This window comes from Schistocerca piceifrons, chromosome 3 (assembly GCF_021461385.2).
Source record: "Schistocerca piceifrons isolate TAMUIC-IGC-003096 chromosome 3, iqSchPice1.1, whole genome shotgun sequence".
In the NCBI taxonomy this organism is placed as follows: Eukaryota; Metazoa; Arthropoda; class Insecta; order Orthoptera; family Acrididae; genus Schistocerca; species Schistocerca piceifrons.
Genome location: NC_060140.1, coordinates 407,920,404 through 407,942,348, shown reverse-complemented (window position 1 = coordinate 407,942,348; position 21,945 = coordinate 407,920,404). Strand labels below are relative to the sequence as shown.

At 43.1% G+C, this 21,945-nt stretch overlaps 1 protein-coding gene across 1 annotated transcript in view; it reads right to left on the bottom strand.

The window, feature by feature from the left end:
- LOC124789881 overlaps nt 1–21,945 on the bottom strand; it is a 612,342-nt gene that overhangs the window by 294,923 nt on the left and 295,474 nt on the right. The window contains exon 2 of the mRNA XM_047257397.1: nt 17,048–17,144. Coding sequence (XP_047113353.1) covers nt 17,048–17,144 — 97 coding nt within the window. The remainder of the gene's footprint in view (nt 1–17,047; nt 17,145–21,945) is intronic.

Sequence of the window (21,945 nt, the reverse complement as noted above, 5' to 3'; positions counted from 1 at the left end):
AGAGGATAGAAAGAGAGGGGGAGGAGGAAATGACAGAAAGACGGGGGAGAAGGAGAGTAGGGCGTTTATACAATTCCCATGCATATTTAGCAAATGCAAAGCTTTGCTTGCTTCGCTACTATAATATAAAAATAAGAGTGTCTCATAACTTACCATACAAAAATAACTATGGGAAGTTCGAACTCTATAATATATCATGCCGTCACAGCGAAAAAAATCTGTATCGGCCAGACAGACAGGTCCTTTGACCTGAGATTTAGGAACGAAGGAAGAAAGAAACATTTGAGTTTGCGTCCTATCGAAAGCGCGCTCATTAGAGACGGTGCACAGCATCGGAATATTTCAAGGATGGGGAAGGAAATCGATCGTGCCCTTTACGAAGGAACCATCCCGGCATTTGCCTGGAGCGATTTAGGAAATCACGGAAAACTTGAATTTGAATAGCCAGACAGGGATTTGAACCGTCTTTCTCCCGGATGCAAATCCAGTGTGAGATTTAAAGAGAATATCTACGCCAGCAATAAAACAGCATACGTTTATATAAGCTAAAGGAGGGAAATAATATTACACACATCAAAAAAAGTTTTGCATCATCCCGGTTCCCAGAACTGAAGACAGATGTTGACTGTGGATATTGTATCACAGACACAGTCCCTTTGATGTCCAGAGATGTCACTAAACCCGCCCAAAGATGTAAACAACCATGCATGAGCAGCGCCTATTAGACAGAGGGGGTCCCACAGCCAAGCAGTTCCTCATTCCACCAGGAAGGAGGTTGTCTGTAGTTCAACATGTCTAGACGGTCAATACCGCGGCTCGATCGCGTCCGCATCGTTACTTTGTGCCAGGAAGGGCACTAAACAAGGGAAGCGTCCAGGCGTCTCGGAGTGACCCACAGCGATGTTGTTCAGACATGTACAGAGAGACAGGAGCTGTCGATGACATGCTTCAAATGGTTCAAATGGCTCTGAGCACTATGGGATTTAACATCTGTGGTCATCAGTCCCCTAGAACTTAGAACTACTTAAACCTAAGGACATCACACACATCCATGCCCGACGCAGGATTCGAACCTGCGACCGTAGCAGTCCCGCGGTTCCAGACTGTAGCGCCTAGAACCGCTCGGCCACTACGGCCGGCTGACATGCTTAGCTCAGGCCGCCCGAGGGCTACTACTGCAGTGGATGACCGCTACCCACGGATTATGGCTCTGAGGAACCCTGACAGAAACGCCACCATGTTGAATAATGCTTTTCGTGCAACCACAGGGCGTCGTGTTAAGACTCAAATTGTGCGCAATAGCGCAATAGGCTGCATGATGCGCAACTTCAGTCCCGACGTCCATGTCGAGATCCATCTTTGCAACCACGACACCATGCAGCGCGGTATAGATGAGCTCAACAACATGCCAAATGGACCGCTCAGGATTGGCATCACTTTCTCTTCACCGATGAGTGTTGCATATGCCTTCAACCACATAATCGTAAAACGAGTTTGGAGGCAAGTTCAGAAGTGGGACAATCTGGACCAACAGTGCCTTGATGAACTTGTGGATAATATGCCACGACGAATACAGTCATGCATCAATGCAAGAGGACGTGCTGCTGGGTATTAGAGGTACCGGTGTGTCCAGCAATCTGGACGACCACCTCTGAAGGTCTCGCTGTATTGGTGGTACTACATGAATTGTTTGGGTTTCATGAGCAATAAAAAAAGGCGGAAATGACGTTTAAGTTGATCTGTATTCCAATTTTCTGTACAGGTTGCGGAAATCTCGAAACCGAGGTGATGCAAAACTTATTTTGATGTGTGTAATTCCTTGATGTTCTGGTATTGTGTTTAGTTAAACGCATGGGCGTGTATTTACCAAATGCTGCCCATAGGTATGATCCATATATACTGTCACATCGCTTAACTCACAAGCCGATCTATTAAAAATACTTTTACTTGTTTTAAGATCATAGCATAATCTTTTTTCCCGTATTGTTACATCTCAAAATGGCCTTTGTGGGCAGGAAACGGTTATGATTGTGTCACGAATAAACGGAACTTCATAATGAGTCAATCACCATTCTCATTAAACGGAATTTACTTTTTTTCTCATTACAGTTTTCCCACAAAGCCTTGGTTCATGTGAAGACTGGCTTCAGCAGATATCCTCATCAAAGCCCGTACGTGTTCAAAAATCCCAGACATGTTCCGAATGGACTGACAACCATATACAATTTGTTCCTGTAGTTTATCGATACTACCAACAGTGCTGGAATATACCAACGCTTTTAAATACGCCCCTCACAAAAAGTCCAATGGGTTTTAAGTTGGGGTACCAAGGTGACCTGACACTGGCGAACATACTGGCGAACGCTATTTATCAGCACTGTACTTAGGTATCCGGAATTATGATAAAATGAAACGAGGAGAGTTATCACTTTGTAATTTACATCTCACTATCCGTGTTTCTAAATGAAAATAGCATTATACATTGAAAGTATTGTAACACCGATATGACTACATTTGTGCTTACGTCTTATCGTAGAAACCATTGATTTCTGGACCCACTTATACACTCCTGGAAATTGAAATAAGAACACCGTGAATTCATTGTCCCAGGAAGGGGAAACTTTATTGACACATTCCTGGGGTCAGATACATCACATGATCACACTGACAGAACCACAGGCACATAGACACAGGCAACAGAGCATGCACAATGTCGGCACTAGTACAGTTTTTATCCACCTTTCGCAGCAATGCAGGCTGCTATTCTCCCATGGAGACGATCGTAGAGATGCTGGATGTAGTCCTGTGGAACGGCTTGCCATGCCATTTCCACCTGGCGCCTCAGTTGGACCAGCGTTCGTGCTCGACGTGCAGACCGCGTGAGACGACGCTTCATCCAGTCCAAACATGCTCAATGGGGGACAGATCCGGAGATCTTGCTGGCCAGGGTAGTTGACTTACACCTTCTAGAGCACGTTGGGTGGTACGGGATACATGTGGACGTGCATTGTCCTGTTGGAACAGCAAGTTCCCTTGCCGGTCTAGGAATGGTAGAACGATGGGTTCGATGACGGTCTGGATGTACCGTGCACTATTCAGTGTCCCCTCGACGATCACCAGTGGTGTACGGCCAGTGTAGGAGATCGCTCCCCACACCATGATGCCGGGTGTTGGCCCTGTGTGCCTCGGTCGTATGCAGTCCTGATTGTGGCGCTCACCTGCACGGCGCCAAACACGCATACGACCATCATTGGCACCAAGGCAGAAGCGACTCTCATCGCTGAAGACGACACGTCTCCATTCGTCCCTCCATTCACGCCTGTCGCGACACCACTGGAGGCGGGCTGCACGATGTTGGGGCGTGAGCGGAAGACGGCCTAACGGTGTGCGGGACCGTAGCCCAGCTTCATGGAGACGGTTGCGAATGGTCCTCGCCGATACCCCAGGAGCAACAGTGTCCCTAATTTGCTGGGAAGTGGCGGTGCGGTCCCCTACAGCACTGCGTAGGATCCTACGGTCTTGGCGTGCATCCGTGCGTCGCTGCGGTCCGGTCCCAGGTCGACGGGCACGTGCACCTTCCGCCGACCATTGGCGACAACATCGATGTACTGTGGAGACCTCACGCCCCACGTGTTGAGCAATTCGGCGGTATGTCCACCTGGCCTCCCGCATGCCCACTATACGCCCTCGCTCAAAGTCCGTCAACTGCACATACGGTTCACGTCCACGCTGTCGTGGCATGCTACCAGTGTTAAAGACTGCGATGGAGCTCCGTATGCCACGGCAAACTGGCTGACACTGACGGCGGCGGTGCACAAATGCTGCGCAGCTAGCGCCATTCGACGGCCAACGCCGCGGTTCCTGGTGTGTCCGCTGTGCCGTGCGTGTGATCATTGCTTGTACAGCCCTCTCGCAGTGTCCGGAGCAAGTATGGTGGGTCTGACACACCGGTGTCAATGTGTTCTTTTTTCCATTTCCAGGAGTGTATTAGTATTATTCATTGGTTTCTCTACTCGATCAGTATCTTTGGACCTATAATAATACCCTGTATCCATAGTCTCAAATAAAAAATAAAAGATTTTTAAACATGCTATAGGTGTGAGGCGCCTTGTTACGGCCCGGGCGGCTCCCCCCGTCAGATGTTCGAGTACTCCCTCTGGCATGGGTATGTGTTGTCCTTAGATTTAGATTAAGCAGTGCGTAAGCTTAGGGAACGATGACTTCAGCGGTTTGGTCCCATAAGACCTTACCACAAATTTCCAATTTCCAAACGTGTTAAACAAATGTCAAAACAAGAATAATGTGTAAGTGGAGTGAGGACTTGCATTACCCAGGGTCAAACTATCTGGCTAGAAGAGTAAACTAGGTTTTGGAGAAAAGTTATGGACAGATAACATATCTACCGTTAGCCAAGCACTCGAAAAGTACCTGTAGTATCAAACAGAAATTGCCCTTATATTTACACACACTAGTGAAATATTTTGTAAGGTTAATCCTAAATAAGTTGCATAATGTGGAACAAACAGGTCTGCTGCTACATCTGAGAGAAGTACATACACTCATGCTCATAAATTAAGGATAATGCTGATACATGGTGAAACAACGCTCTGGTGGGCGGTTCGCAGGTTTAAATCACCTCGGGGTATGACCACGCAGTGCGTTTGACTGCGGTCGTCGCACGGTGGCGCTGGCAGCAGTCCGTATACACAGAGGTGTGTTGGTGCATGTCAGAGCACGGTGCAGCGAGTAAGTGTGCAGACGTTTACAGACGTGCTAATGGTGACTGTGTATTGAAAATGGCTCAAAGAACACATATTGATGACGTTGTGAGGGGTAGAATACTACGATGACTGGAAGCTGATCAAACACAGCAGGTCATAGCACAGGCCCTCCGTGTGCCACAAAGTGTAATCTCAAGATTATGGCAACGATTCCAACAGACAGGAAACATGTCCAAGCACTACAGTACAGGTCTTTCACAGTGTACAACACCACAAGCAGACCGACATCTCACCATCAGTGCCCGCAGACGGCCACAGAGTACTGCAGGTAGCCTTGCTCGGGACCTTACTGCAGCCACTGGAACAGTTGTCTCCAGACACACAGTCTACAGACGACTGAACAGACATGGTTTATTCGCGCGGAGACCTGCAAGGTGCATTCCACTGACCCCTGGTCACAGGATAGCCCGTAAAGCCTGGTAGAAAGAACACAGTACATGGTCATTGGAACAGTGGTCCCAGGTTATGTTTGAGGACGAGTCCAGGTGTATTCTGAACAGTGATTCTAGCCGGATTTTCATCTGACGTGAACCAGGAACCAGATATCAACCCCTTAATGTCCTTGAAAGAGACCTGTATGGAGGTCGTGGTTTGATGCTGTGGGGTGGGATTATGATTGGTGCACGTACACCCCTGGATGTCTATGACAGAGGAACTGTAACAGGTCAGGTGTATCGGGACGTCCTTTTGCACCAGAATGTCCACCTTTTCAGTGGTACAATGGGTCCCACCTTCCTCCTGATGTATGATAACGCACGGCCCCACCGAGCTGCCATCGTGGAGGAATACCTTGAAACAGAAGATATCAGGCGAATGGAATGGCCTGCCTGTTCTACAGACATAAACCCCTTCGAGCACGTCTGCGATGCTCTCGGTCGACGTATCTCTGCACGTCTTCAAACCCCAAGGACACTTCAGGAGCTCCGACAGGCACTGGTGCAAAAAATGGCTATACCCCAGCAGCTGCTCGACCATCTGATCCAGAGTGTGCCAACCCGTTCTGCGGCCTGTGTACATGTGCATGGTGATCATATCCCATATTGATGTCAGGGTACATGCGCAAGAAACAGTGGCGTTTTGTAGCACATGTGTTTCGGGACGGTTTTCTCAACTTATCACCAGTACCGTGGACTTACAGACCTGTGAAATGTGTGTTCCCTATGTGCCTATGCCATTAGCGCCAGTTCTGTGTAGTGCCACGTTGTGTGGCACCACATTCTGCAATTATCCTTAATTTATGAGCATGAGTGTAGAAGCATGCAGAGAACCTAAGAAATAGCCATTGCATGAGTTGAAGAAGTCAGCTGTACGGCAAGGGTGCAGCATGTTCTCAATACTTTTTAATTTGTATGTGGATGACTTGTTACGGCGGTGAATGTAAAAAAATTAGCAATTACACGCAAAAATCGCTTATGAGAATTTTGTAATGACTTTTTTCTTCGCTGGCCAATCAGGTAATAGCAGGTGATAGTGAGAAATCCTTACAAACAGCCGCTCATGAATTACACCAGGTAACTGAAATACATACATAATCTTAGTATCTCAATGAACAACTCCAAAGTCATGGCATATGAACGCATAGAACTTATTAGCTGTAAAATAGTAATTGACAAGAAATCAATGTGAAGGTAAAATCACTTAATTCCTTAGGATGTATTGCATATTTTCACGAAGAAACGGATGTTAGGCACTAAAATACGAGGGTATAATTATGTCAGGATCATATTTTGCAAAAAATAAAAAAAATAAAGTGAGAAGAGAGATTACGGCAAATTCTATAAAACTGTGGCTATTCCCACTTTGTTGTATGACAATGAAGCGTGGAATGTAACCAACGAAAAAGAATAAAAGTTGAGATTTTTAAGATGAATGGCAAATTATTCAAGAACACAAAGGAAAATTAATACAAAATAAGGGCCGACTTACAAATACAAACTGTAATATAAGCGAAAACAACCAGTATTACTAAACAAAATGGGTAAACTACTTAGGATAAGATAACTGTCAGTTCCCTAAAATTTAATACATGTGAACCAAATGTGAAAGGGCAGCTGGAAGGCTAGAGAAGAGATGGAAGAACCAGCACCGTGAATAATAAACAACGTTCGTAACGGGCTGCATAGGAGAAAAGGTGGAAGAACCAACTCCGTGAATACTAAACAACGTTCGTAACAGGCTGCATAGGCTAATGCATGTACGAACAAGAACAAGACCAAGAACAAGAAAAGAAAGAAATGTAAATAAGAGAATTAAGCAATATTATTCATTTAATGCAACCTACACTTCTGTAAAAGTCATAAAGTAAGCCTGGAGGCATCCCGATTTTCACTCTCGAGGAAGAAAACAAAATATGTCAAAAATGTCTAGCAATGCGTTAAATAACAATAATGCGGTCTGTTAACGTACTGTCCAGGTAGTTTCCATGATGAAAAGACCATTTTCCCAAGAGCTCATCAGGCTTCCTTGTTCCGAAAGTTTATTTCAAGGCCAGACAGAATTACTATACATAGGTAAACTTCTAGTAATAGTTTCAATGAAAAGTTTGTTTATGTATAACGCATTTTCATTTTTTTGGAACGTCTTTAAAAGTTATGAAATTTTCACAGCTATTATGATCTTTAATTAGATACCCTAACAAATAAAAATATACAATTTATTTAGCCTTGGGTGAAATAGACAATCAGTGCAATAAAACAGAAATGATGCTCACGTATATTCCAATTTCTTGCAGAAACTGCATCTAATCGCAGTTCTGGATTTAACTGTAATTTCCACAATTAAATACGATTTTCAGCTGATAAGTTTTTTTAAGTTAGGTCTATCACCATTTTCTAATTTCTTTCAGGCTAAAACCACAATTCTGCCTGTAATTTAAGATATTTTTTAAAAATTTAAAGTACGGGAATAAATATCAGTTTTTGACAGAAAGTTTACAGTCAAGGAGCGATCGAGGGAGCTTACTATTCAACGGTGACTTCATAATTCCCTGTGTTTATCATTTAAAAAAATAAATAAAACATCCACAATTAACAACTTAGCCAGAACTGAACGTGTACGTACGTAACTGCAATTATTTTGCAGCGAGTTGATGCAATTCTACCGCCTATTGATTCCGTTTTTCAGCAGTCCTCCTCTGCAAACTCTGCAGGTACCTTGTCATTGAGGAGATATCAGGGAGGGAGGGTAGATGGGTAGGGAAGTAGTGGTGGTGGTGGTTGTGGTCTTGTTGGTAATGGTGTTGGTAGTAGTTGTAGTATCAGTTTTAGAACCATTTTGGACATGTCATTGTATTCCAGTTTTAGAATCAATTCATATACAGAGTACTTCACATATGGTTACAGGTCTAGTCTGACAAGGGTGTGACAAGTAATCAGCCGTGGCCGTGTTTTATGAATCGTACTGCTAATTGCCTGAAGTAAATTTGGAAAACCACGAAACACCTAAATCAGGATCGCCGGATTGTGGATTAGAGCGTCCGACTGCCTGGATACGAGGCTAGTCTGTTTAAAACAGTACAACCACGTTCGGTGTATTCTTAGTGCACAATACTGTCTTGTTTATACAGGGTGTTACAAAAAGGTACGGCCAAACTTTCAGGAAACATTCCTCACACACAAAGAAGGGAAATATGTTATGTGGACATGTGGTTTTCATTTGGTGTACCGCTATTTCCAGTTTGCTTGCCCGAAAAACTCTTCAGCATTCCTCCTTATGAACGAGACATTGAGGTGAGAAAAAGAAGATGACAGTACTATACATTGCAAAACTTTAGCATAAGGTCAAAAAAGTGAAAGGACAGGTGTATTACTATTAATTATTTGTCTTAAATGAAACTAAATAGTTCCAGACACCTTTTCAAAGCCGGACGGTGTGACCGAGCGGTTCTAGGCGCTTCAGTCAGGAACGCGCTACGGTCGCAGGTTGGAATCCTGCCTCGGACATGGATGGGTGTGATGTCCTTAGGTTAGTCAGGTTTAAGTAGTTCTAAGTCTAGGGGACTGATGACCTCAGATGTTAAGTCCCATAGTGCTCAGAGTCATTTGAACCATTTGAACCTTTTGAACCTTTTCAAATGTCAAACATCTATGATGTACACATGCAAACAGAATTGACGAATGAAAATTCATACAACGGCTGAAAACCGAACCCGGGTCTCCTGATGACTAGGTGTATGCGCTAACGGCCGGCCGGAGTGGCCGAGCGGTTCTAGGCGCTACAGTCTGGAACAGCGCGACCGCTACGGTCGCAGGTTCGAATCCTGCCTCGGGCATGGATGTGTGTGATGTCCTTAGGTTAGTTAGGTTTAAGTAGTTCTAAGTTCTAGGGGACTGATGACCTCAGAAGTTAAGTCCCATAGTGCTCAGAGCCATTTTTGTATATGCGCTAGCCACTACGCCCGCCCGGGCACAGTGGCTTTGCACAACTGCACCGGCCACCATAGCACTGCTCCCTCCTCAATGCGAATTCCCATTGACAGCCCACTTGGTATACTCCTTATTTGTCTTCCAATTTATGCCAAACGCCTACTCTCCAATCCTTCACTTCATAGAATGTATTGTTTAACAATCTTTTTAAACAAGTTTGTTTTAGGCATCTCTTAAATAATTTGGGTTATTTACTGTGCAGTATGTATCCCTTGGTGGAAAATATTGCTTTGCAAATTATGTTTACTGTTTCTTGGTAAATTAAATTCAGCCCAGACGTTCTTCGTTGGAAGATATAAGGTCAGCTTTACGACGCTGAATTTATCAGGACTGAGCATAGGCACAACTTGTGAAAGGACAGTGGGAGGAAGTTATCGTGCTCTTCTAAAAGAGACAACCCAAGCCTGCGCCATCAAGTGATTTAGAAAACCACGGAAAATCTTAATAGTGACTTACGGACATCAACTTAAACGCTGTTCCTTTCGAAAGGACTTCACTTTTTTGATAACTGCGCTACCGTACTCAGTGGTTGGCAGTTACGGAAATGAAATAATGTTGTGCTTGTTATGCATTGAGCTGCCACAGCAGTTAATAATTTTACGATATATGTTGTTAGGAAAAGCTTAGCTTTCCGCTACCGGTTATGCTCGTCGAACCACCTCAGATGACAGCTGCCTAGGACCTTCATGTGTACCAAAGCACTAGGCATGGCCTAAGGCATGTATTACTAGCGGCTCTTCAGTGAATGTAACCGACAGTGGAAAGCAAACCGTTTCTCAACAGCATCCGAGGTGGTGCTTTATATAAAATGTAAGAAAACATGTAATAACAGACGGAGCACTATTTGAGTCGCTCAGCCGGACGCAGTGGCCGAGCGGTACTAGGCGCTTCAGTCTGGAACCGCGCGACCGCTACGGTCGCAGGTTCGAATCATGCCTCGCGCATGGATGTGTGTCATGTCCTTAGGTTAGTCAGGTTTAAGTAGTTGTAGGTTGTAGGGGACTGATGACCTCAGATGTTAAGTCCCATAGTGCTCAGAGCCATTTTCTGAGTCGCTCAAGTATGAGGGAGGGAATCTTTCATGGCCACGCAGAAGTTACCATCCCAGCAATATTCTGACGAAATTTGGAAAAACGTAAGACAAAACGACGGGATGGGGATCTGAATGCAGCTCATCCCTAAAGAGCGATCAGCGAGCCCCAATCTGTGCGCTACGTACCTCGGTTATAGTTTAGGAACACGGTAGAACTTTATGAACAATTAATCGCTGGGGTGGAAACAGCTAATGCCAGCAACAAAAGAGAACGTGAATCTGATCCTGAGCGACGCTCTCCAGACAATTTGGAATGAAAATCGTCTCTCCGCTGTCTTATTCCTGTTTCGGAGTAAGATCATTACATCATAAACATTTCATGCTAACTAACAATAGCAGATTTTATTTTTTGCTTCTCCTCAAACAAGTTTCTGCCTAAATAAAGTTAGTATTTACTTACACGGATGGTTCAAATGGCTCTGAGCACTATGGGACTTAACTTCTGAGGTCATCAGTCCCCTAGAACGTAGAACTACTTAAACCTAACTAACCTAACGACATCACACACATCCATACCCGAGGCAGGATTCGAACCTGCGGACCGCTCGGCCACTCCGACAGGCACTTACACGGATACAGAAAAGCACGTCCATAAAGTAACACGTCTGACCTTACACGAAGAGAATGAAATGGCGCAGTGCTTAGCGAATTAGACTTGCATTTGTAAAAATATACGGTTCACATCCCCGTCTGACAATTCAAGTTTAGTTTTTCCGTGGTTTTCTTAAAATAGAACGATTGCCACGATTGTTTCTTTTGGGAAGGATGTTATCCTTGCCTAATCCGAGCTTGTGCTCCGTCCCTGATATCCTCACAATCAACGAGAGTTGAGATACAGTATGCCTTCCTTTTACCGAACACCAATTTCGATCAGCAAATCCAAACCACACATATCTCCCGTTCTGAATGTACATTTATGCCACTTCATGTGTTAGACAGTTGTTATCAATAAAATTATAGGTTTCGTTCGTTTCTGCAATGGAATGATGGCCTTTGGCAGAGCTCACAGCGATATGTGCTCCAGTTGAGACCATGCCGAAAGGGATTTACAGTTCCAGGATTTATCTTACACATTATGGAAACTCCCTATTTAATATGGTACGAACAACAGGATGAGGCTGTGTTTAATCTTAACCTAGGACCGTTTATAAGCACAGTAAATGTGTCCGTCTCCGCTTGTCTTGAAGCAGATCAGAGTTGACAACTTATTCGACGCATAGCTGAAGAGTACTTCCCCGCTGTACTAGATGCTAAATTAATGAGCGCCCAAAGTGGTATAATTGAGTGAATGATACGTGGCACGTTCAGAAAGTAAATCTCCTATATCGTTATATTTTTTGAAACAATGGTTATTTGAAGAAAAAAATACAGGTTGTTGTTGATACACTTGTTGACTATTCTTCCACATAATTGCCATCCCATTCAATACAGTGGTGAACCATAGGAAAAACCTCTTTTTGACCTCCTCTAAGAACTCTCCCTTCAGCTCCTTGCCCCATTTCGGAATGTCTTTCTGCCCCAGCTCGTCGGTTGAAAATTTAATTCTACTCATGTGTGCCTTCAGGGAGGTGAAAAGACTATAATCTGAAGGCGCAAGTCAGCGACATACGAGGTATAAATTCGGCCAAAATGATGCCTTTTGGGTGCAAAAACAATGAGACCATGATTTTTTTTTTTGCAAGAAATTGTGTTTTTGAACTATTCGGTAGATGGTGCATTGGTGTGACGCCTCTGTGACTACTGCCTTTTTGTCTCAGGAGTGTAACGAGCCACCCACGTTTCATTTCCAGTCACAATAGAGCTCGGAAAATCCTTACCTTCCAATCCATGTCGCTCAAGATACTTGTGGGCGCCAGTGACTCGATTTTTCTTGTGCTGCTTTGTCAGCTGTTTGTGGACTCATCTTGAGCACAGCTTCCAGTACCCCAGCGTCTCTGTGAATGACTCGTATAAGAGAGTTCTGGAGAGCTGCGGTAACATCACAGAAATTTCATTCACTGTCAATAAACGTTCTTAATGAACAGTTTCCGCGGTTTTTTGCACAAACTGATGAGTCAAAATGGAATGCATCCCAGTCCTCCGTTCGTCATGAACATTTGTTCAGGCTCAACTGAACTCCATACGCTACTTAAACAGACTAGTTCAATTCATAACACCTTCGCAGTAAACTGTTTTGATTCGCGAAAAAATTTGTGTAGGTGTTATTCCTTCCGCGAGTAGGAAGCGGATCACAGCACGTGGCACGTACTTGGCGGGATTTCCTACCGGCATCTTTCACGCAGTTCGACACTATAACGTGAGTTCACGTACTGCAAGAGTGTAGATCGGGCTGCTTCTAGGCGTACTGTTAGGTGATGCTTGCTCTGGTTGGGGGATCCCCCCTCTTTCTATTACTGAGTGTTGCCATTCCCCCTCCCAAAAAAACAGCCTATTAAGGATACATTACACATACTTTCTAGACATGCCTCGTACAATAGATCTTGGCTGGTTGTTGTTGCGTCGTTTCTGGGGTACGATGTTGGGCAAGTTATTTCAGCAGTTAAGCAGTCCTACAAATGTCTTTCCGCATACACAGTTTAGTCAGAATAAAACTGGCCCATAAGATCACGAACCTTAAGATAGGCAAACCTGCTTTCATCATCCACCCCAAGTGGAGTGATATAAACTGGGTTTCCTGTCTCAAGTTGCATGAAATATATTACGCAGTTTCATTTTCGCCACGCTGTATAAAAATCACTATGAGTTAGATTCTCAAAAAGGAAAAACAAAATTCAAACGACGAACATTCAAATTGTGGACTTCTGTAGATTAGGAGCTCGAGATGGCACAAGCAGTGCCCACGATGACCTGGTTTAAAAAGGAAAGAAAACAATAAAGAGAAGTGTGTCAAAGGCTAAAGAACAGAGATCTCTTATTTTGGACGAGACAATAAAAATTCCTGTCCAGTTATCTTGATTTTTGCCTAGCTCTCCAAACCACTTCGAGGATACGCCAATTGACTTCCTTCGATTTCTTCAATGTTCCTCATCCAGCTCCTGGAAGGACACCGAAAAAGAGCGGGCGTTACGGTATAACCAAGTTCCTTCCTCTCCTCCTAGGACGGACAAAAGACGTAGAAAACTAATAACACCTGTGAACAGTAGCATGGTGTCGTTAATCACATTTGTTCGTAACTGGTTAATTTACATATCTAATTGAAGACGCCTCTGATTCAGAATGATCAAGCCTTCTGACCCTACGCTGGGTGTGAGCTTGTAAGATTTGCCTACCAGCTAGTTATTGAGGATGCACTTGGTAAGATATACCAGTGGATCTTGAAAGTGTCATTTACAGCCAATATCCACAACAACTCCTTCCGTCAAAGTGTGCTCCGAGTGCAGTGATGTGGCGCAATAGTCTTCCGGTAAAATACACAACCTCACCAAAGTACAAGCACCTCTCTCAATGTTCCAAATTTGCCTGAGACACCTGTAGAACCAACATCCAGTCAAAGCAAACATGATACCACAGATTGGTTAGTACTTGTATTAACCATTATTTTGGTACGGCCAAGTTTCAGGTTCTTTAAATACATTAAAAGTTAAAAAAATCGCGACTTGGGCTCCTCATATTTTATTTGATTACTGAACCGCTTCATGAAAACCAGTGAACGATGCAGTTTTATATAATTATTTTATTTGTGGGAGTAGTTTCGGCTAATAAATCTGGCAAAAAAAATTATAACCTAAAATAATAATTTTTCATGATTTTTTACAAGATGTCATTCAATAAATTTTGAAAGTAGTGTAATGAATATTCTGGTGTTCCGAAATGGGTAACAGTGATACAATTCAGCTATCGACAAAATCAATGTTACATACGTAAAAAGTTAGGTACATTGTCTCTGTATCCCACTTTTGCTGATCGACATCAGACGTTTTTATACATACTATTACTACTATCACACTCACTTCAGTATATTTTACTATTTATTAAGCGATATTCAGTTTGAACACGCCTGGTTTCCCCGAAGAATCAGACGACCTACCAACGAAACATGCATACTGCTCTATCTGGCGTAAGGAATCTACGAAAAGTGCCTAGGGCAGTGAAATTTGTGAATGCGATGAAGCTTTGTACAGGAGTGATTTAGGAATGTACCATATTAATTTACGTGTATCATGTAATGGACAATGGATACTTAATTACAGTCAGAATCCCATAAATACGAGGGGCGTTGAATAAGTAATGCAACACTTTTTTCAAAAAGCAGGATGTTTTTTTCAGGTATCAAATACACAATACTATTCCCCACACTTTTGGCTAAAAAACCGTATTTTCCAAAATATTCTTCGTTCAGTGCGACGGCACTACACCACGTGGCTGGGAGAGTCTCTATGCCCAGATGGTACTGCTCTACTGGTCGACGTCGGAGTCAATGTCTTGCTGCATCAATAACAACCTCACCAACATCCACGTACCACTTTCCGCGGAATGCATTCTCCATTTGGGCCAAACAGATGGTCCGTCGTTGCCCTTTATGGTCTTCTGTTGGACGGTGAGGAATCCTGCGAGTACACACCTTTGAGTATCCCAACTGGTGGACAAGTGTGTCAGCAATACCGACAGAGACGTACAGTTGAGCAACGAGGTGTTCCATTGTGACATCGAGTAAGTGTGGTTCGCACGTTCCAACATTGCAGGAGTCACAGCTGTGTGCGACCGGCCTACACGCGTGAGATCGGACAGTTTTGCGCGATTTTGTTGTGATGATGACAGACGCCTCGCTCAACGACTCAACGTGCTTTTGTCTACTGCCATGTCTCCGTAGACATTCTGAGATGTTCTGGTTTCCGGCCAAAGGAAATTCAATGACAGCTCTCTGGTTGGAAAGCACCTCCATTACAGACACTATTTTGAAAGCTACGTGTAGCACCGCCACTTATTGGAATTTCATGGAATGATAGAGGCTGAAGTGGGAATATTCCACGATGTTCCGCAACAAATTCCACATTTTTTCAATCAAAATTGGCCGAGGAAAAAAGTGTTCCATTACTTACTGAGCGCTCCTTGTATCAAAATAATTTAAATTCAGCTAACTCTATTTTACGTAACATTACAATAACTAACCAGACACACAGTTATCTACAGTGCAGAATCCGTAGAACGTTTGTTTCTTCTCTACGTATTGTGTTATAAGAAAACAGACTAATATGATGAAATGCTGATGGTACTAAAATTTGTGTTTTGTGTTGGACGTTATAAAAAAAGTGTATGTTAGTGTAATTATAAATAACAGTTTTCTCTTTTCGATGATAAAAGTATATGAAAACATTCAGAACTGTGTACAATATAGAGTGCAATTTGTAATCGCGGTTGTTCAAGAAGCATAAAACGTAAGGGTTCAAACTAAAATGATGTTCTAGGACAGAAGGGTGTAAGGTAACATTTGTCATAATGATTATTAAATTTACTTGGCTCCAGTCAAAACTTTATTTCATTATAATTGTTATATGAATTCACTGTATTTTTATGTATATAATTTTGTATGTTAACTCATTCTTTTACATGTTGGCGCTAAAAACAGAGGTCGTAGGCTGTCTAGTATGACATAATGTAACGCTTGGCACAGTGATTTTTTTTTTGTATTTATATGCCTCCAGACAAAATTGCATTGTACTATAATTACTATTTGAATTCCCTGTATTTTTATGTACAAAACATTAGCTTGATCCTTTCTTTTACATAGGGGCACAAAAACAAGAGGGCGTTAGCTATTTAGTATGACGTAATGTAACACTTGTTATAGTAATATTTTGAAGTGTGTGCCTCCAGAAAAAACTGTATTATATTTTAATTACTATTTGAATTCCCCGTATTTTTACGTACAACATTTTTTTGGCTTAATCCATTATTTTACATAAGGGCAATAAATGAGAGCGTTGGCTATCCAGTATGACGTAAACCGAGGTTAGCTGTATAGATTTGTGAACAGCGAGCTCGCCAGGACGAATGATTGTACATAGCTCCGTTACATTGGAATATGTGTCGTTATAATCAGATTCAGTCTACATGATTACGTATAAAGGTATGTAATTGTGGAATTGTAATTATGTACAATTGTGACTTGGCGTTTGATTAATGTGCTGTTTCTGTGTTTAATTATTGTATTATCTGTCTTTATAGCACTGGTGATAGCCGCACTGTCAGTTGAAATCTAGATTTGCATTGCAGTGAAAAAGTCAGATGACATTTGACTGATGCTGACCTTCTTTCTGCCATGGATTACACCACGGTCGTGTGACAAAATCATTCCCATGAGAGTGAAGATGATAAAATGGTGTTTTCACTTGGAACATATTTATCGGACAACAAAATCAATTTCCTACAAAGACGCGGATGGCATATGAAAAGATGTTTCGAATCACTAATCAGTTTGTTATCCAAAGACAATATATTGTTCTGTCAAAGCCTTATACCTTCATATTTTGCACTTTGACATGATTATTCTCGTAAAGAAAAGTTCGAAACATTTTCGCGAGCCGTTCTCAAATACAAAGTACACTATAACGATCACTAGTAGGCTCTTTCCTGAACACCGAAGAAGGACGATTTTTTACTGTCGTGATTTCAGGGAACAGCCCTTGCATCTCGTAAGCCTGCCAGGCCTGGAAATAATATCTTGTCGGAGGATCGCTTTTGAATGCGAGCCACCGAAGTGCTTGGCTCAGCTATGAGCGATCCCTGCGTTTGCTCAGGCGGGCACTGACCTCTGACGATGAGCTCCTCGAAGCTGCTGACCACCAGTCCTTTCCGGATGTTTCTCCAGCTGTCCCATATCTTGAAGGGCCTCTTGCCTCGTGCTTCCTGCAACAAAATCGACATACTGTATATCACTAGTTTCGTACTGAAATTGGGGCCGACTGTGCACTTTGATTTACAATTGACATGAAAAAAATAAAAAACACAGAGTAACGGAAAAAGAGAGGACAATATACAAGCGGAGGAAAGTACAGGGTGAGATAATTGTTTGTGTGTGTGTGTGTGTGTGTGTGTGTGTGTGTGTGTGTGTGTGTGTGTTAGAGAGAGAGAGAGAGAGAGAGAGAGAGAGAGAGATACCGAGGCTTAGACGAATGCGAATGATACTCAGATTGCAACGGAAAATTTTTCGACAAACGTTGCAGAGATATTACTGTAAGGAAGTGCAATTAAAAGCGTTCCTTCGTGAAGCCTGACATTATCAGGCAGGAGGCGGCGGTCTAATATGGTCTATTAAATAAAAATTTCTTTAAAGTAAAGAAACTTTTAATGCCTAGGCTGCAATTTTCCTATCACAATTACTGTACGATTATTGGTTTCGGTTACTACCTGAAACCATCTTCGGATCGTTCAAAATGTGAAAAAGCGATGAATATTCATTGCAAAGCATATTATCTGTAGTCATGTAATAACATGCATTGTAAATACCAAGACAATAGTAGTACGTAGTTTAAAAACATTACCGGGAGCAAGGCAGATGGTAGACCGTAATCTTGTAGGATGGCGGTAATATAGAAAAATTTCCAGCTGTTAATTTTGACCTATCTCGTCAGGTTTGTGGGCTTGCAGCATTTTCATATTATTCTTCAACTTGTGCACATTTTATGAAGATGACAACTTCGTAGGCATGCAGGATCATTCTTTGGTAATCCAGGCTACGGAACAGCTGCCAATTTTTGGAACCAGTGGATATACTGTTCACACGATAGTACCTGCTATATTATTGCAAATATTGAGCTTTTGATGCAGTTTTTAGCCAAGCAACTGGATATTTTCCTGTGTTGTTGTCATCCTGTAATTGGACATTTTCCTATGTTGTTATCACCCTGCAAGATTGGGTAAAGATGGAAGTGCGTCTCTTCACTTCCAATGAATCACTGAACATGCACACTTATTTCAAGCATGAACAATGAATGTAGTATTGGCATCACTGACACAACGAGAAATAAATACGATTCCCTGTATTTCATTTCAAGAAAATTGGACGTGGCTGACAGTCCTCCTGTTTTTTCGGCGCTTAATTTGTTTGGCAATTGAAAGCGAGGAAAATTTCCTAGGATAAGATCATTGCAGTTTGAATCCATTCTTCAACACAATGAATTTAGTGTTCACGAGGATATGTATGTGTATTATCGAAACAATTCAGGCTCAGTATTTCGTGTTTTATGATTCTTACCTCTGTAGTATTTAGTGCAGTAAGTGTCAGCAGATTATTCGAGAATAATGAATACTGTACCAACTAATCGGTTTCCTAAAAGGATACGATTGTAACATAAATTATTATTCGATAATTAACAATAAGAGAATAATGAATACTGTACCAACTAATCGGTTTCCTAAAAGGATACGATTGTAACATAAATTATTATTTGATAATTAACTGGCAATGTTATCGCGATGTAGGAGGTTTCTTTGTTGTATTTTCATAAACTGGCAGAAAGAGAATTCTGTGACAAGTACGGTTTAACGTGAACGTAAATGACATATGGGCGAAGGCTATTATTGCAGCTTTAATCTCGCGAAGTATAAGTTAAGTGTGTTTTAAAAAGATTTATCCGAAATTACATAACTATACGGTCTACATGATGTAGGTAGAAACTTGGGTGAAATATAGCTTACATATCGGAACTAAAATTAAATTGACGCCAGTTATAAGTCGCTGGTTCACGTGATTGCAGGTAAGTGTCTCCCAGATGCAGCTAGCTCGTTTGCTAGTAATAGCTATTCATCCGTAGATCACTTTTACAAGAATATTGGACATGTTTTGGTATTACAATTTAAGGACAACAAAAATAACGTAATTCGCATACAGATATTTACATAGTCACAGGTCTAGTTTGACAAGGATGGAACAGGTAGTAGGTCGTGACCTTATACTAAGAACATTCACGGTATTTATCTGTAGTAATTTAGGGAAACCTTGTAAACCTACATCAGAATGACTGGATGAACACTGGAGCTTCCACCCTCCCGAGTACAAAGCGAGTCTGTTTAAAACAGTAAAACACTACCTCATTCGATTTATTCCTAACGTATAATATTGTTTAACGAGGAAATTATTTGATAATGAAAAAAAACTGGTGCTACACTGTTCAGTCATTTTTCTTTCCCAGTGGATGCATATACTATACACAAATTTCAAAATTAAAATTAAAACACTGTTGAACTCAATAGAACATTGTCAAAAAATGGCAGCCGGTTTTTCGGCCAAATAGCGCCCACTTTCAGACTACACTGAAATGTAAGTACAATATAGATTTGAGGAAAATCCAGTAATTACAGTCGGTGTAAGGTGCCTAAAATACACTGATCAGTCAGAACATTATGACCGCAGACTTACTGTAGATATGAATCCAGGCGACGGCAGCGTCACCTGGTTAGGAATGACTGCTACTTAGACACACGTACGGTGCATGTAGTATCAGCGAGCGTGCTGTCCGTGTGCAGAATGGGTAACGCGCGCACCCTGTCTGAGTTTGACCGAGAGCTGATTGTGATGGCCCTGAGGCTCGGTACGAGCATTTCGAAGACGTCACAACTTGATCGATGCTCGAGGAGTGCTGTGGTTGAACTTATTCAACATATGGCCACACGAAGGTGAAACCACGTCCAGACATCGAGGGGTTGGGCGGCCACCCATTATTACAGGTGTCAGACGTCGTAGGCTGTGCCGACAGGGAAAACGGGACAGGTAGCGAATTGTGTCGGAACTAATATTAGAGTACAAGTGTGTCTGAACTCTCCTAACAATGGGCCTCCGCAGCCGACGATCCATGCATGGGCCAATGATAACTCCACAACATCGGCAACTACGATTGAAATGGGCACAGGGCCATTGGCACTGGACGTTGGCCCAGTCGCATCGTCTGATGAATCTCCGATACTTTCTTCACCGTGCTGATGAGAAGGTGCAAATCCGTTGTCTTCCAGAGGAACAGATCCTTGACACCTGTTTTGCGGGACAGAGACAAGGTGGCGGCGGCTCCAATATACCAGGTGGAACATTCACTTGGGGATGCATGGGTGCAGTGGAGCTCATTGACGACCAAGAAGTATCGTACACTGATTGCAGACCACGTACATCCCTTCATGATAATCATGTTTCCCGAAGGCAGTAGCATTTTTCGACAAGATAATGCGTCATGTCACAAGGCTAGGAGTGTTTGATGGAATGGTCCGATGAGCACAGTGGAGAGTTTCAACTGTTGTGCTGCCCACCTCCTCCCAAATAGCCAGATCTGAGCCCAAACGAACACATCTGGGATGTGAATGAACATTGCGTCAGAGCTTATCGCCTCCCTCCGCGGAATTTACGGGAATTAGGTGACTTCTGTGTGCAAATGTGGTGCCAGCTCCCTCCAGCGACGAACCAAGGTTTCATTGCTTCCATGCCACGACACGTCGCCACTGTTATCCGTGCGAGAGGTGGACAGACAGGTCATAATATTCTGGTTGATCAGTGTATGACCAATATTAAAATAAATTATACCCACGATGGTAGCTGGTGGCAGTGAACGCAACAGGTATCGTGTCGGTGCACGAATGTCAACTGCTGATTAGGCTAGAGGGGCTAGGGGAAAGTACTAGATGCTCCGCCGACAGCTTATCGCATTACGCCAATAACAGCCAATCGGGCGTTAAATACGTAAAAAGCGTTATTAAAATACTGTACACGTAAAACAATTGTACAAGAGTTAATAAAAAAAGTTATATGACATCACACAAATAGTTACTATCTTTCTTTCTTTCTTTCTTTCTTTCTTTTGCTCGTGCCGTGTTTCCCGCGGATACGCAGGGTCGGCATTGTTAAGCGGATGTGGCAATGTTAGTTGAAGGGGTGGCCGGATGCCCTTCCTGCCGCCACCCCGTAACCCCCCGGCAAGGAATTAGTGTACCCCAAATGTCTGCGACTAGTGTAATCCATGGAATAGTGCAAAGTGTTCAGATGTCTGCGAGCCGCGTAACTGAGGCGGAACGTGAGGACCAGCCCGGTATTCACCTAGGGGGATGTGGAAAACCGCCTAAAAACCACATCCAGGCTGGCCGGCACACCGGCCCTCGTCGTTAATCCGCCGGGCGGATTCGATCCGGGGACGCCTACCCGAGTCCAGGAAGCAGCGCGTTAGCACGCTCGACTAACCTAGAGGGTACATAAATAGTTGCTATATAAAGCAGTTAATCGAAATACATTTACCGATCGAGGTGGCGCAGTGGTAAGCACACTGGACTGACATTCGGGAGGACGACGGTTCAAACCCGCGCCCAGTCATCCTGTTTTAGGTTTTCCGTGATTTCCCTAAATCGCTTCGCCGACCGCTGTGGCCGAGCGCTTCTTGGCGCTTCAGTCCGAAACCGCACTGCTGCTAAGGTCGCAGGTTCGAATCCTGCCTCGGGCATGGATGTGTGTGATGTCCTTAGCTTAGTTAGATTTAAGTAGTTCTTAGTCTAGGCGACTGATGACCTCTGCTATGAAGTACCATAGTGCCTAGAGCCATTTGAACCATTTTTAAATCGCTTCAGGCAAATTCTGAGATGGTGCTTTTGAAAGGGCACGGCCTGCTTCCTTCCTCATCCTTCCCTAATCCGATGGGACCGATGATCTCGCTGTTTGGTTCCCTCACCCGAATCA